Source organism: Epinephelus fuscoguttatus, linkage group LG22 (assembly GCF_011397635.1).
Source record: "Epinephelus fuscoguttatus linkage group LG22, E.fuscoguttatus.final_Chr_v1".
NCBI lineage: Eukaryota > Metazoa > Chordata > Actinopteri > Perciformes > Serranidae > Epinephelus > Epinephelus fuscoguttatus.
This window is the reverse complement of record NC_064773.1, coordinates 2,740,066-2,757,284: the sequence shown is the minus strand read 5'-3', so window position 1 is coordinate 2,757,284 and position 17,219 is coordinate 2,740,066. Positions and strand designations below refer to the sequence as shown.

Genomic DNA, 17,219 nt, shown 5'->3' with positions numbered 1-17,219 from the left:
AAAGCCCTGTGAGGCAAATTGTGATTTGTGATATTGGGCTGTATAAATAAAATTGATTGATTGATTGATTGATTGACCTATGGTCATGAGCTCTGGGTAGTGACTGAAGGAATGAGATCACGGATACAAGCAGTGAGTTTCCTCTGTAGGGTGTCTGGGCTCAGCCTTAGAGATAGGGGGAGGAGTCAGACACTGACAAAAAGCAGCCTCTATAAACAGAAATTATCACTGCTATACACACGCCAAAAGATTAATGGTAACACTGGGAAAACAAAAAAAATCTGATTTTACTGTAAATAACTGTATTTTAACATGTTTAAAGTTACAAATAAATCTATGTGAAATAACAGCAGTTATCTATTTTAATAAAATTTCTGTGAGCATATTTGTTTTTTTGTTTGTTTGGTTTTTTTGCAGAAAATTACAGAACTTATTTTAAGGTAAATTACATTAATTCTGCTCGTGTATGTTTACGTTACATTCAATTCTGCATGAAAACACACTTAAAATAATAAAACAGAAATTATTACTGTAACACACACATATCAAAAAAATAAACAGTGAGGATCATAACAGACAGATTGATGATATTTTTCAGGTCAAAATGAATTTAAAAATTCTACTCAGTGAGCTGTGTTTGATCTGTAATCAGAATCAGAAACACTTTATTGATCCCCGAGGGGATTCGCTGCAGTCGCTCCGATGTATAGAGAATTAGAAGAATAAGAGTATGAAAAAGATGTTAATATAAAGTAGTAAAATAGAATAAAAATAAAAATGTTCATCATGCTACAGTGTTTAACACTAATACTTAAGATACCGAGAATAAAAATATCTTCACTCTGCTGAGTCATTAAACACTTATAAACACTGTATAAACTATGTTGTATTCAGAAATATCAAATATGTCTTGTGTTACATTAATAGAATAAAAACAAGAATAAATATGTTCAGTTATGTGCATTACATGTTGAGGTGTTGGTGAGAATAAATCAGTTTATTTTTTAACGGGCCACACAAACTTTTTGCTGTTTTATTTGTCTGACAGTTACATTTAAGGCTTTTTAAGAACTGTTGGACGCCTTTTAGCCACATTTAGGTCCGATATTTTTACATATACGTGCCCTTGCTCAGAGGAAGGTGTTTCATGGTTATGTTGATCTACATTCTGCCAACAGATGTGCAAGTATGAGGTACGTTCTGTGACATTAGTCAGTGCTGAATGAAGTTTACTGCCGACTGTAAAGACCGAGCATCTTTTATTGAGGGGAAAATGAACAAGTTTTATGATTAACAGGAATCTTGTGTGTGGTTTCAGTGCTGTTGGGTAACTTCAGTGTGTTGACACTTTGAGGTCTCAGTCACTCTGACCTGATGAAGCATGGCCATTCTCACATAAAGTTAATTTCTTTGCATGAATTTAATTCCCACTCAAAACACCCTCTACGAATTACTTCATGTTGTTAATTCGGACTTTAAAACCGTTCTGAAACGCAGAATTATGGAATTTAAACCTGCGATTAATCGTGATTAACAAAATTAATCAATCGACAGTTCTACTTAAAGACACAAAGATAAACAAATCTACTGGTGAGGATTGTTTTTTTTATTTTCAGTAAACAAAAACAAACAACGTCCAAACTTCCGTCATAATCGGCACAAACCGGCCAACGTTAGCACAACCAGCCTCCAGCAAGTGCTGTAACCTGAGCTAACGTTAGCATCACCAACACGTCACATTAGCTCCACACTTCCCACTGACACAGTGTTGGGTGGTGCTAGCGTTAGCCGGCGTCCACAGTGAGATTAACAGAGAAAAAGGACAGCGGAGCGTTTCTTCAAATTTGATCTACACAGAGGCCATAAATAACAAAACTGATCCCTCCCCCGTTCGTCATCTTCATCCTCCTCTTCCTCTAGCAGGGGTGATGGTCCGGAACTCTCTTCCTACAGAAACAAACAACAACAGTCAGGAAACAGTTTGAAGTTTTGACTTGTGAGGAACTCTGAGCAGCAACAGGAGAAACTAAAGCTTCATTTTCTTTATATGAAACTTTAAAGTTTACAGACACATGTATAAAGATAAACTGGGCACAGAGACGAGGACAAGCTGCGATGGACCGACCTGGGCGCAGCTTTGATGATGTTGTCGACTCTCAGGATCATCTCAGCGGCTTCAGACGCGCTCAGCAGCACCTGACGCTTCACCTGGAAGGACTCTGTGATGCCCAGCTCCGCCATGTTGCCGATCACACCTTCAGACATGTCTGCAGGGCAAAAACACACACTCTCATCATGTCTGTCTAAAGCCAGCTTTAACGTGTAAAAATATGAACCACTGTTTTGGAAAGATCCACATTAAATGTATTCAAACATAACGCTGGGGCGGCTGTGGCTCGCACACTGAAGTATCCTTGGGTAGATACTGAACCCCGAATTGCTCCTGGTGGCTGTTCCATGGGTGTGTGTGTGTGTGTGTGTGTGTGTGTGTGTGTGTGTGTTGCATATATTAAGAGTTGTTTTCTTATTTTACTCTTTACTTTTAGCAGACATGACAATATGTTAATTTCACTAAAGGAGAGACCTGGTGTTTTCTGCAACTACGTAGGAAAAACATACGTTCATATATCGGCTTCTTGCACGTCATTTAAACTTGAGTCATGTTGAAAATCTGAAGAAAAGTCGACAACTTTTACAGAAACACAAGCTCCTTTCACACTGCCAGATTTTTGCTGAATGTCGGGCCGTTTTGCCGGCAAGCTGCGAGCATTTAGACACACAGAGCCGGATTGGCGAGTTGATCCGAGGTGCCCAATTTTCCGCCTCGTAGGGTAGACATATTGGTGGAACCCTTTAGTTTAAACAGACTGAGGCGACCTTCTGCAACGGGAGGAGCTGTTGAAGACTTGTGGGAGGGGCTGTTGATGACTTGTGGGAGGGGCTGTTGATGACTTGTGGGAGGGGCTGTTGATGACGCTGCACGTGCGACCCACTGGCGGTGGATAAACAGGAAACAGCTGATAGCAGGAATTAGCGAGCAGCTAGTAGCAAGAGGGAAACACAAACCTGACAGACACTGTAAAGATGAGCAACTGGGGAGACAAGGAATTGCGCGCCCTCCTTGTCCTCGCAAACGAAGAGGCCATTAACTGTCAGATGACGGGGACGGTGAAGAACGGGCCGACTTACGAGAGAATCACCGAAGGACTGACCAGCCGCGGCTTCCCTCCCACGTCACTGTTTACGTCACACGCTGAGCTACACGTTTTGTTACTTGCTCACGCCCCCCATTGCCCCGAAAAAGGCACATTCTGTATAAACAAAAGTAGGTAGGCGGCATTTTGCTGCACTCCCCAATTTTGTTTTTATACTGCCAATGCTGAAAAAAGACTGATTGGGCTTTCCTGCAAATTTGCACAACTCCTGTTTAAAAAGGGTTCTGGACTCAAACTTGAAGCATAAAGAGAAGTTAATAATATAATAGTGTTCGACTGATGAATATTTGTCTGTGTGTTAACTCACTCAGTCCGAAGGAGGTCTTGTTCTCCTGGTGAGCAGCTCTCAGTTGAGCCACCAGGTCAGCGCTGTCGTAGCCGGCGTTGTCGGCGATGATGGTCGGCAGCTGGGCGAGAAAACAGTGAGAAAAATGAGTCAGACAAAAGGAGCGGCCCCAACTCAAAAACTCCAGAAGCTCTGACTGTCAGAGGAGTCAGGTAGCTTTTTGTTTTATTCCCTCTTCACATAACTTTCAAACAAAACAATCTCTTAATTTAAAACTTCAGTTATAAACCAGAGATCAAAACTGGACAAACTGAAAACTTTTTCAGTCGTTCATCTGCTGATTATTTTCTCCTTCAATCAACTGAAAATAGTACAAAATGGCGTCACACTGACCCAGAGCCCAAAGTGACACCTTCACAGTCCAAACCTCAACATTATCACTGATACATCACAATTACTGACAATATTTAAAGGGAAGGTTTGTAAGTAAAGTTTGTTTTCATGTAAAAGTCTTCAGATGAAACTGTCAGATAAATGTAGTGAGAAGAAAGCAGCTTGGAAAAATACTCAGGTTTGGTACCTACACTTTGATACCTGAGTAAATGTGCTGTCGTCAGTGAGCTCACACATGATGTAACATGGTATAATCATTTCACAACAAAGCAGACAAACAGGTGCGTACCATCCTCAGAGCCTTGGCGAAAGACTCCATGGCGACCGCCTCCTTTCCTGGCGTCCTGTTGGCCAGATCGGTCACCACCTTGGCCATCAGCATCTCAGAGCAGCCTGGGAGGAGAGGAGGAGTCAGTGTGTTAAGAGGAATCTATACTTCTGTGTTGAATCGACGTCGTACGCTACGCCATAGCCTGATGATCAATCCTGCTTTAGAATGAGTGTGTGCAGTGCGTGTATGTGTGTGTTAACCTCCTCCGTAGACGGTGCGTGGCTCCTTCACAGTCTGAGCCAACACACACAGAGCGTCGTGCAGCGAGCGCTCGGCCTCGTCCAGAATCTGCTGAGTGGCTCCTCGCAGGATGATGGTGCACGCCTCACCTGAGGAAGGAGGAGGGAGAGGGTCAGTACGTGTCTGCCTGTAGAGGGCAGTATACGTGATGAGTGTGTGTGCCCGTACCCATGGCGACTCCAGAGAAGTGGATGAGTGTGTCCTCTCCGATCATCACCTCCTCGATCAGCTTGCAGTGACCGAGTTTGACCAGCTCGGGGTGGTCGAAGGTGGAAGTGATTTCTCCTCCTGATCTCACACACACACACACACACACACACACACACACACACACACAGAGTTCATAAGTACTGCGTCAACATCAGTTTAAAACTTACAGGAACCTCATACTGACACTGTGTGTGTGTGTGTGTGTGTGTGTTTCTACGTACCAGTGACCAGAGCAAGGCGCTCCACGCCGACGAAGTCAGCGTGCTCGATGGCCATGACACCAGCCTGAGCAAACAGCTGCTCTGGATAGTTGTAGATCAACTGTCTGTGAGGAGAGAAAGAAGTTCAGTCAGCGCACAGACACTTCCTGTTTGGGCAGGATGTTGATCGTTCGTGATGAACTGAAGGATGAAGTGTTGGTTTATGAGCTAAGAAAATTCTCAGACTTCTTAAGGTAACTAATCTCTATCTGGCTGTGTGTGTGTGTGTGTGTGTGTGTGTGTGTGTGTGAGAGAGAGAGAGAGTGTGTGTGTGTGTGTGTACCTATTGATGAAGCAGTTGATTCCATGTTTCAGGATTCGGTCTACTTTCTCCTTCATCTTCTCTTTCTCTGCGAGTTCGATCTCTGCAACCTTCGCTGTCGAGTCGACACGAACCCTGGAGCCAAAGATCTAAAACAAACACACACACACACACACACACACACGGTAAGTGACTTTATTCTGAGCTGCTAAACCACTTCAGCACTGTTTACTATGTTAGCGCCACTAGCCGTGCTAACACTGCTAATGATGCTAACAGAGCTAGCCCATGCTCGAGTGTGTGTACCTTGATCTTGTCTGTGTCCATGCCGGTGTTGGCGATCAGGATCTTGACGTTCTCCAGCCTCTTGGGTTGGTTCACTCCGATCTTCTTGTCCAACAGGAAACCTGGAGATGAAGCACCAACACACACGTGACGGTACAGCAGCCAATCAGACACCAGAGATCAGCCTAGTGGATGTGACATCACACACGCTCACCTTCGTCCAGGTAGGAGTCAGTGAGGCTGCCTCCCAGCTTCTTGATGACGTGGATGGCCTCCAGGTTGCCAGAGCCCTTCAGCCTCATGACGGCGTCGACGGCCAGCTGGGAGAAGTGATCTTTGTGGTGAGTCAGCAGTTTGGAGGACAGCGTCGTCCGGGCGATGTTCAGAAGGTCCTCCTGGAATCGAGCCGGGTCGTTGCTATGGAGATGAGGGATGGAGAAGGAAACAGGGTGAAGAGTTGTGGGTTAATATATTAACTGAGGGTTTGGTGCAGGTGACGGATCATCTTCCGTTTTAATTTATTTTTGTTGCTTTTTGTTTCCATCGTGAACATCCGTCTCATCTCAGCCTTCTTCTATTGCTGCTTAAATTTGTTTATTGTTAGCTTTATTTTTACAGGAAGACTCGCGGCCACTCGTGGGGATCCAAATAAAGAATAAAGCAAAGTTTAAGAGATAAAAGAAAAAAACTAAAAAAAATGGAAATAAACATAAAAACAAAGGCCTGATGATGAAGTTTCTCAGTCTCACAGTGTTGCAGCCTTCAGACATTACGTTAGTTTGTGTTCAGTGAGACAAACAGTTCATGTACCTGTGATCCACGGCAGCCTCCCTCAGAGCGTCTCTGGCAACTTGAGTCGCCTTCCTCCAGCCGGCGATGATGGTCTGTGGGTGAATCTTCTTGGCGATCAGAAGCTCCGCCTCCTGCAGCAGCAACAACAGTGAGTGAGAGGTGACATCACTCTCTAAAACCTGCATGACTCATCTTCAAATAAATCCAAACTGTGTGTTTACCCGGAGCAGCTCTGCGGCGAGCACGGTGACGGAGGTCGTCCCGTCTCCAACCTCATCGTCCTGAACCTTCGACATGTCTGGACACACAAACAGGAAGTTCAAATTTACTCTTCCATCGTTAACACTGCTCATCATTTCTTTTCCAACTCACTTTGACTCCTGATGAACTGACGGGTTTAATTATTACACAAATTTATTTTTACAGCCTTAAATTTAACTTGAATGTTTATTCTCCTATGAGTAAACCTGCAGAACTCATTAGTAAAATAATTCCTGCAATTATTTTATAAAACATCTTTGTTGTACTTGTACACTTAAAAACTGAAAACACTGGATATGATGAACTTTACTGCAACTTTTTATTTCTTAAAAGTTCCTTTCACTGCTGTCTATGTAAGACCAACATTTCACAAAGGTATCAAATTTTTTTAAGAAATTATTTCTCTGATTCAAAACTTTACAAGAATTCCGTTTATTTCCAAGTAGAACTTCAGACACACGACGAGGTGCTGTGAGTTGGAAATGAACCCACAGCTACTGCACCAAGGTCACAGCCTTCGTACGTGGGGACTTAGGATAAATCAGTCGCCAGATTAATTTAAAAAATAAATAAATAAAAAGATATTGCTTGCTAAAAATTATGTTTAGTTGCAGCCTTCGTGCGATGTACAGAGATAATACTCCAAACGATGTGCAGCCAGTTTGTCCAGCAGATATTCGGCGGCCTCACTCACCAACCAGAACTTTTGCGGCGGGGTTGTCGACTCCGATGGCTTTCAGGATGGTCGCTCCGTCATTAGTCACCGTCACTGAACCTGCCTTCCCTCCGCCCAGCAAGATCTTGTCCTGAAGAGAAAGACGACGAGAGGAAACTGTTCAACAACAGACAAATCGAGCAAATCAACCCGACAGACGGCTGCTGCTCCAACTCATCAACCTGTTCTCGGCAACATTTAGGCCTGCTCTTTGAAGAGAATCACAACACAGCTCCACATGTGTAGCAAACAACCTTTGATTAATAGATTTTTCATTTGGTTTATTGTCAAATACTTTATATTAATGATTTTTGACTTCAACAGTACTTTGATTTTCTCTGTACTTATTGTAATGCACCAAAACACCAACATAAATTCCTTGTATATAAAAACCTGCAGATGATAAACCTGATTCTGATTCACGGCAGATTAATCTGCGGCAGAGAAAACAGTTTTTGCATTTTTAAAGCGTTTTAGTTTTTTCTTCAGTTCAATAATGCCTGAATTCAACATGATAATCTGTGATATCAAAACAATAATCATCTGTCGTGGTAAACAGGACCTACCATCCCCTTTGGACCCAGAGTGCTCTTCACCAGATCGCCGATAGCGATGGCGCCGATGAAGGAAGACTGCAGAGAAACACACAGATAGAAAAACAGTTAGATAAAGTCTCGGAAATGTTCTTTCATCTTCAGATCGTTCACTTAAAAAATAAAACCCTAAACCACAGGTAGAAACAAACCCACCAGTCGTGCAGTTTCAGCTTTCTCTTCATCAGCTCCATGTCTGAAGATGTTGACCGGGGCCATCGATAAGGACGCCTGCACAGAGACCATCAATGAAGCCATCAATATCATCACACACACACTGACAACAATACGACACAATAACTCTTTGATATATATATTTTTTAGGTTTCCAGCATGTGTCTAATGCAAGTTTTAGTTTTCAATAAGCAGGGATGTCCCACTGTGTTTTTATTATCTCGGTAAAAGTGATTCTGAAACCACGAGTCAGTTATTACGGTCTGTAAAATTATACATACAACCCATCTGCTGCCTTAAAATTTACTACTTTAATTTCATTTTTTTGGGCTGCAACTAACAATTATTTTACATTACAGATTTATCAGTTAGTTGTTTTGTCTATAAAAAATGGAAAATAGTGATTCAGAGTCAAAAGTCACGTCTTTGGACATTTTTCTGAAAAAAAAAAAAAAAATTGCTATAAACACTTGATTAATTATTTAAATAGTTACATTTTCTGATGATCGATTGATCATTGCAGCTTCAGTACAACAGCATCACAACAGTCTCCTCCACGACTGTAAAGGTGAAACCTCTCTTTACCAGTTTCATATGTATCCTAACCCAATGAGATAAGAGCATCTAAAGATCCATATGATCTCTCTAGGTACATGTGTTAAAGGATTTGCATACAAGTAATAGATTACTTTCATTTTATTCTATTCAAATAGTATTTGTATTTATGTTCTGTTGTAAAACAACACATGACAGTAACTTCACAAAGTGGGAGGAGTGCAAATATGCCGAATACTTAAATAATATAACAGTAAATGTTAAATATAAAAAAGGTAGATAACAATAAGGAGCAGCTATGCAGGTACAAATACGGTGTGGCTGCATATAAATATGTTTGTCAAATCTGATGTAGTTTGTGTAGGAGTTCAACATTTTCTTTCAAACCCAATTATTGCACATTTGTGATATTTCTAAATTTTTAGACATGTACATTTATTGATAATTACAGGCCTACTTGGACTCAACTTGAAACACCGTGAGGGATTAACGGAAGTATTTATTCCGAGCACCAGTGAAAGCAGCAGCGATGGAGCCCTGCCTCTGTCATCCTAGAAACCGCTAGAAGCTTCCAGTGAAATTATTAACTGAAATAATAAATAATAATTAAAACTGACAACTGGAGCCGTGGTTAAAGTTTGCTGGAAGTAACAGTTGTGTGATGTTTCACGCACACGCTATATATATTGCTGGTTTTACGACTGATCCATCGCCGTGTGTAGTCAGTGATTTGTTCCTCCTGACAGTCACAAAGCCTCTGATGACAAGCTAACCTAGCATGCTAACAGGCTAATCTGAGAAGAACAAGAACACGCAGTGTGTGGCAGACACATCCATTAACACAGCAGCTACTATCTTATAAGCTGAGGCAGACCCGACAGCTTCAACACATCATATAACGGTACAAAATTAACTCTGAAGCAGTTAGCTTAGCCGTTAGCGTATTCATTACATCCATGTGCTTGCCCGCCGGTTAGCACTGCTAGCTAAAGCACCGTTAGCTGAAAGCTACAGAGACGCTACAGACAACTCAAACGGATTTTTAGGAGTTTAACAGACGCTCTGAGAGTTTAGCTGCTTATCGACGTAACGAGCTGTTTTCTAAAATGTCAGCATCGGTTTAAAAGAGAGTAAAATAAATGTATAAGCTCACCATGATGTCTGTGGTTCGTGCACGCACACAGAAGAAGGGCTGGGCAGGGGAGTGACGTAGTACGTAAAAACGTGATGCTGCGTTCAAGGCACATCAGGAGAGCTCTGTTGTCTGCAGTGGTTGAATGTGACAAAGCACATTTACTCAAGTACTGTACTTGTAGCGTGCTGTAAAAATAATATTATTAAATTATTTATTATTATTACTATTATTGTTATTGATAATAATATTGATAAATAATAATAACAATATTTTAATTACATTTTGATGCTAAATATTTTGCAGTTTTACTTAAGGATTTTTTTTTTTTTTTTAAACAGGACTTTTACCTGTAACAGAGTATTTCTACGCGGTGGCATTACTAATGTCACCACCATGGGACTGGCTGTCTGGTTGTTATATAAACACATGATGTTTTACAGTGGTGGAAGAAGTACTCTGATATTTTACTTAAATTAAAGGAGTATTACTACACTGTAGAAATATTCTTCTACAAATAAATGTCCGAATTTTATTTAGGTAAAATACAAATGTATCAAAGTGAAAATAAAATAAAAATACAGAAAGCAAAAGCACTAATTTTATAGAATGATCCATTTTAAAATAACTTATATTATTGTATAATAATTATTGATGCAAATAATGTGTTAATCACTTTAATGTTGCAGCTGCTAAAGATGAAGCTCATTTGATGACTTAATGACTTAATTTACTGCTGGGTACTTAGTTTAATCTATAACAATACATCAAGTAACTAAATAAATGGAATGCAGTGGAAAAAAATACACTATATGCCTGTAAGATGCAGTAGAGTAGAAGTATAAACCAGCCATGAATGAAAATTAAGTATTAGTACCTGTTGCGACACCAGATGGCATCAGACGTTCACACTTTAAATGTAGAGTGTGGTTCACAGAGTGTCCTGCAGGAGGCGCTCTCAGTTTACTCTGAGTGGTCAGGAAGCACTTAATCCACCATAATTTCATTAAATGGATTTTAACCATCATGTTTGCCTTAAGATGCTTTTTGGAGAGTCGCCTGGACCACAGAGTCCAGACTGAGGCCAACTGGTCTTTTAGAGGAACCAGTTCAACTCAACCAGCACTTTGTTTATGTGGACTCAACAGAATTAGAGACCAGAGTCACAGGAGGACACAGGAAGGGCATCGAAAACATGTCATGTACAACTGTCTCTTTATTCTGATGCAGAAATGTGTCTTTTGTACTTTGAGGAGGACGTGAGGGAAGGACATTTATTTATCAGGTTAAAAAAACAGCAAAAACAAAAATATTTGCAACATATAAAATCATCTCCTCTTCGGCAGGCCCCGTCTGCGGCCTCTGTGATTGGCTGCTTGGACAGGAAGGCAGTAGATGTGCATGGGGAACTTCCTGAAGTAGCTGCTGACCCAGGGTCTGTGGAAGAGACAGAATGAAAGGTCACAGCAAGGTGGTGGAAGGACATCTGAAATAATGTGAAGTGTTCAGGTGGTGAGCTACCAGTCAGGTGTGTGTGTGTGTGTGTGTGTGTGTGTGTGTGTACTTGGCGACTCGCTGGCTCAGGCTCAGGTAGCACAGGTTCGTTCTCAGCAGTATGTTCTCCTGTTGACGCAGAAATTCGGCTTCTTGCTGACGCTCAAGGTCCAGACGTACAGACTCACGCAGCTCGGCCTCGATACGACCCAACTGAGACACACACACACAAAATATAGTGTATATCTCCAGCCTGATGTAGCTTCTTCCTCTATTGCTGTTAAACCACACACACTGTAGTTGATGTGGACTCAGTCCCACAGACGCCCTCCTGCTGACACAAATACTACAAAAGCATCAAATGTGGATTAATCCACCGCTGAAAATAGTCCCCAACATACAGCACAGCTCAGCACTGAGAGACAGACGAACATAATGTTGGTGTCACCGCCATGTTGGAGATGACAAGACTTGCTTGTAAACGTGATCAGGGGAAGCTGCGTGTTGTTTTTTTGTTTCTTTGTTTTGTTTTTTAAATAACACGCACTATAACATTCTCGACCGATCTCAGTCACGTTTATATTCATGGGTTCATAATCTGTGTGTAGCAGAAAACGTTTTTCTCCAGTTTAGTAAAATGGTGACATTTAGACTATAATCACTGCTGTGTGTGTTAGGCTGCCATGAACTGGATTATTTATGATTCATCGTTTTAAGTGAGTTGTAAAACCTGCATCCATCCACCCACCTGTCCGTCCGTCCATCCATCCATTCATTCTTTCATCCATCCATCCATCCATCCATCCATCATCCATCCAGCCAGCCATTCATCCATCCATCCATCCATTCATCCATCCATCCATCCATCCAGCCAGCCATTCATCCATCCATCCATCCATCATCCATCCATCCATCCATCCATCCATCCATCCAGCCATCCCGCCATCCATCATCCATCCATCCATCCATCCATCCATCCAGCCATTCATCCATCCATCCATCCATCCATCCATCCATCCAGCCAGCCATTCATCCATCCATCCATCCATCCATCCATCCATCCATCCATTCATCCATCCATCCATCCATCCATCCAGCCAGCCATTCATCCATCCATCCATCCATCCATCCATCCATCCATCCAGCCATTCATCCATCCAGCCATTCATCATCCACCCACCCACCCGTTAATCCATTCGTCCGTCCATCCATCCATCCATCCATCCATCCATCCATCCATTCTTTCATCCATCCATCCATCCATTCTTTCATCCATCCATCCATCCATTCTTTCATCCATCCATCCATTCTTTCATCCATCCATCCATCCATCCATCCATCCATCCATCCATTCTTTCATCCATCCATCCATCCATTCTTTCATCCATCCATCCATTCTTTCATCCATCCATCCATCCATCCATCCATCCATCCATTTTCATCTGCTTATCCAGGGCCAGGTCGTGGTGGCAGCAGGCTGAGGAAAGTACCTCAGTTGTCCCTCTCAACCAGTGACACTTTCCAGCTCCTCCTGGAGGACCCTGAGGTGCTCCCAGGCCAGACGAGATATGTAACCCCTCCAGCGTGTTCCGGGTCTCCTTCCACACCAGGTTTTTGCCTCGACAATCGCTGCAGCCGCAGTCTTTCAGGCCAACTGGTGCCCATCTGCTGCTTCAGGAGACTCCAAGAGCCAACCAAGCCCAACAGGCCTCCGTCTTCATTCTGACGTCTCTTTCATTGCTGGATTCTTAGGTTGCCACTACGACCGGCACCAACGACTTCCTGACCGCAGCTTGTAGCAGCTGCCTCTATAATGGAGGCTTTGAACATGGACCACTCAGTTTCCATGTCCCCAACTTCCCTTGGGATACCTGAAAAATTATTCTGGAGGTGGCAGTTGAGGACCAAACGGACAGGGGCCTAACGTGGAATAGGAAACTTTTCAAATAGCAAGAGCTCGCTAACGCTGTCGTCAGCTCCTTGATCATGACAGAATATTTCACCACTGCTCATTTTAGAAAGGTCACCGCTATAAAACATGTTCTTTAGATGATCAAACAGACGGTGGATCATAGATGTTCAAAACAGCCTCGGTTTTTGGTAAGTTTGTGCAAACGGTTTATTTTTGGCTGAATTCTAAACAAGACATGGAGAACAATGTGATTTTGATGACACTATTAAAGCTCAGATTTGGTTGTTTATTTTCTGACAGAAGCATTCGTCACACATGATGTGTCCAAGGACCGTCGGAAGATCAGCAATATGAAAATCCAGCAATAATTTCTGTTTTTACAGTTTCTGGCTGTGATAAATGGCAATTTTATGAGAACACATGCCTTCCAAACCTGCGGGTTTATGGTAAAATAAATACTTCTTATAGCCATTAAAAGTTGTTGCTCGTCCCCTAAGCCAAAATGAAAAACATTAGCCCATCCTCAGTGCTTAAGAAATTATTTGACATGCGCCATAACGAACAGTCCCTAAGAAATGTAAATGTTACGGTGCTTTTTAATCAGCAGCTCTCCTGTTAGCATTTATTTACAGACGAGTCCAGCTCTTTCCAATATGGCGGCAACGATGACGTTAGATTCAGCTGCCAACAAGGCATCTACGTTTAAAATACATTTGAATGTTTAACAATATTGAAAGGTTTATTTGATCAATTTCTTCGCCGAGGAATTAAAATGTGAGTGATTCTGTCTGACCTGTAGAGGGCGCTGCTTCATCTCACACCTCACAAACAGATAATGTTTTTACCTCCTCCAGCAGACTCCTGTTGTCCTCCAGCTTCCTGCGCTGCTCGTACAGAGCCAGAGACGCCGGGTCAGACAGACGCCTCACTTCCTGTCTCTCTGCCTCGTCCACACCTGGCTGTCGACCTGCTCCACCTGTCTGCTGCCTCTGGAGGATGGGAGGCAGGAAACAGGTGCTGACACAGAGAGGGAGAGTGACGGGGTCAGGTTTCACATCATGTTGTTATCTTGTCAAGCTGCATCTGTGTGCTGAGAGGCAGAGCCAACACACACACACACACACACACACACACACACACACTTCCATGTAAACCAGTTTCCATTCAGATTTGTTTACAGTCTGATCACAGTAACGTATCCCTCTGCCAAGGTCAAGCTTCAGTGGAGAGTATCACACACACACACACACACACACACACACACACACACAGTTATCAGATTGTCAGTCCAGACTAAGTTTCCAGTTCCTCTTCAGAGAGCAGCAACTGTTTCCATCCAGGGTTTTATTTGGAAACATACAGACACCATATTATTATTAATTTAAAGTCTTAACATCATGTACACACTAAACATTTTGGGCAACACACCAAAGTACTAGATTGGCAAAAAATATTTCCTATTTTGGGTCTTTACTCCCAAAAATTGTGGGCGTGTTAGCCAGTGTTTGAATGTTGGGGTTTGGCTGTTTGACGTCGGACCAAAGGTCAGAGCGAGAAAACCGACCCGTGTTTCACGACCTAACACCATTTAACATTTAAATTGGGTCGTGTTTTAAAGTCAAAGGCAATACGACTTTTACAGAAGTTTTTCTACACACTCGTTTCATCATGTGGCAAGCCCTCTTAACATTTAATCGACAGAGTGGTGAAGAAATAAGTCCTGAAACCCATATGTGAGTTAGCATTTTAGCACGTCCAGTTTCCCCGTCTCAAAGTCAGTGGGTTTGTGGTTAGATGCCTGGAGTACAAGCTGAAGAGACGTTCACGTTTTGTTCTGCGACACAAAACACATCAGTAAATGCCGCACTGTGAGTTTTGAAGCTTTTTTGTGTTTCAAAAAAGACGGTTGCTAACACGTGGCTAAATGAGACTACAGAATGTCATCACACTGAACACGGCCTCACAGCCTCGTTGTGGTGGTGACGCTGAATAAAAGTAGATATCTATGATGAACATTTCCATTAGTGAGAATTTAAGTGTTGATATTCAGACTAAACGAGTATCTCTCTCTTTGTGTAACTGTGTTTAATTCCTAAGTCTGTTGAGCATAAATGACCCGAAGCTTAATAATGAAGCTCTTCTGTGAATACTTTTCTAATGAATAATAAATACAGCAACTTCCAGTAAACCTGTAGCGATTTCAGGCTTAAAATTACAATTTATGATTAGACCACACCCACTTTCAGTTTAAACTCCACCCACTCTAGATCTAAACCCCGCCCACTCCGAGTACAGATACAGATAATGGCTGCATTTCCCAGATCGCTCTTAGCGCTACGAGCGTCTTAAGAACGCTCTTAAGCCTCCTGTGAAAGAAAAACGTGTTTCCCAGATCGCTCTTAGCTTAAGAAGATCTTTCACTAAGAAGGAGTTGTAAGATGGAGCTGACCCACTCTTAACAGTCGTCTTAGCGACCAAACGCTCACAGATCCAGCCGTGGCAGGCACATTAATATTACACAGTGCGCAGCGTATATATTTTGATTTATTTTATACTTCAGATTTATATTGTTGAGCATTAATTGGTGACAGAAAAGAACAAATTTCATTCTGCAGGGAAACGCGTGTCCTTCCTGTGCATATGACAATAAACACTTTGAATCTTGAATCTACATGTTTTATGAAGACCCTGTGTGCGCTCAAAGCTGTGACACAAGTTACGCACCGAAATCTGGCGGAAGAAAAATAATAATAAGACAAAAAATAAGGATGAGGAATAACAAGTGTGTTCCTGTATGTGCTGTGCACATCAGGCACACAAATAAAATGAATCATCATGACTATCATTTATCATAATTTGTCCGTACATATCCCACATGTGACAGAAACAGATCCACCCTCCAAACCTGTGACATTCAGATATCAGGCAACTGACAGGTGTAACTGAGCTCAGCTGGAACCTCATCAAGGGACGCTCCACCCGCTACTCTACATAAAGGCGTTGCCACATCACACACGTGTGAGATACCATGGCTGCTTTACAGCATATTCTCGCTGCTAACCAACAGCGTCGCCGCGTGCGAAGCCAAACCGTACATGTAAATGCATTTGTGCGTCAGCACTTCAGCCCACTGGACGTGCTGTCAGACCGGGCTGTCCAAATGAAGTAGTGGCTGAGATACAACGCCTCATCAACTAGTGTCTCCACACATCCGGAGGGCAACCCGGTGCAATTTGGCCCTCAGCCCGGAGGTGCAGTGCCTTTTATGCAGTGGGGAGCTTCCTGGAGGTGGTGGGAGACGGCACCAGCCTCAGCAAGGCGTCTGTGTTTTTGTTTAAATATAAAACATCTTCTCATGATTCTCTTACCAAGACTACTTCTTATTTAGTCGTAGTCTTGTTTTCATCATGACAATAGGTCATTACATCCAGACACAGATAATGGTGTACTCGCTCATCCCTGGTTAAAACCAAGAATTTAACATTTCAATGAGTGAAAATGTAGGTTTCATTAATTAGAAATGCAAACAGTCAAAAATAACATTATGGTAACACGACACAAAATTAGCAATGGTAATAGCTAACTAGTTATAAGTTTTAGTTTTATTTATCTATTTTAATTTAACTTTGATTTAAGCAGGAATAGTCCCATTTAGATTCAAAATCCCTTTTTCAAGGGAGTCCTGGCCAAGACAGCATCACCTCAAAATTAAAATCAAGTGACAGATAATCTACAATAAATATTTCTACTAGTAAGAAATTAATTGTTGATAAAGAATAAGAATCATTTTGTCTTTTGAGAAGTGAGTTGTAGATATCTTTAATTACAGCTGCTACAACTCAAAATTACATCACAAATGTGTTTGCTGTGATTTCTAACTCGTCAAAAAACAACTGTTGATAGCTACAAATTCTACGACCACGACTGAGTAAATGTTAATAGGGCTTGTCGTAGTCATCAGTTTTACAAACAAGTGGCGTCTCAGGTATGAATCTCACCTTGGTGTCACAAGCGTCATCAAATTGCCTTCAATAAAAACTGTAATCAGCTGTTTTCAAACTCAGCAAAATGTTGAATCTTGCATAGAAATACAGATGATAAAGGTTTGT

At 42.0% G+C, this 17,219-nt stretch overlaps 1 protein-coding gene across 1 annotated transcript; it reads right to left on the bottom strand.

Annotated features, from left to right (window-relative positions):
* Positions 1-1,585: 1,585 nt before the first annotated feature.
* On the bottom strand, positions 1,586-9,779 carry cct2 (chaperonin containing TCP1, subunit 2 (beta)). Its single transcript, XM_049566777.1, has 16 exons — positions 9,726-9,779; positions 8,000-8,074; positions 7,817-7,882; positions 7,230-7,341; positions 6,496-6,572; positions 6,293-6,405; positions 5,697-5,899; positions 5,504-5,604; positions 5,219-5,346; positions 4,897-5,000; positions 4,634-4,753; positions 4,426-4,554; positions 4,184-4,287; positions 3,523-3,622; positions 2,126-2,267; positions 1,586-1,947 (listed from the first exon to the last, which is right to left on the bottom strand). Exons 1-16 carry the CDS (start codon positions 9,726-9,728, stop codon positions 1,917-1,919), a joined length of 1,608 nt encoding a protein of 535 aa, XP_049422734.1. The 5' UTR covers positions 9,729-9,779; the 3' UTR covers positions 1,586-1,916.
* Between the last annotated feature and the right edge of the window lie 7,440 nt (positions 9,780-17,219).

Excerpts from the sequence above, each read along its gene's own strand:
- cct2 (XM_049566777.1), bottom strand. Across the intron at positions 7,342-7,816 it reads CTCTGGGTCCAAAGGGGATG|GACAAGATCTTGCTGGGCGG; the intron begins GTAGGTCCTGTT and ends CTTTCTCTTCAG. Across the intron at positions 2,268-3,522 it reads CAAGACCTCCTTCGGACTGA|ACATGTCTGAAGGTGTGATC; the intron begins GTGAGTTAACAC and ends TTTGCCCTGCAG.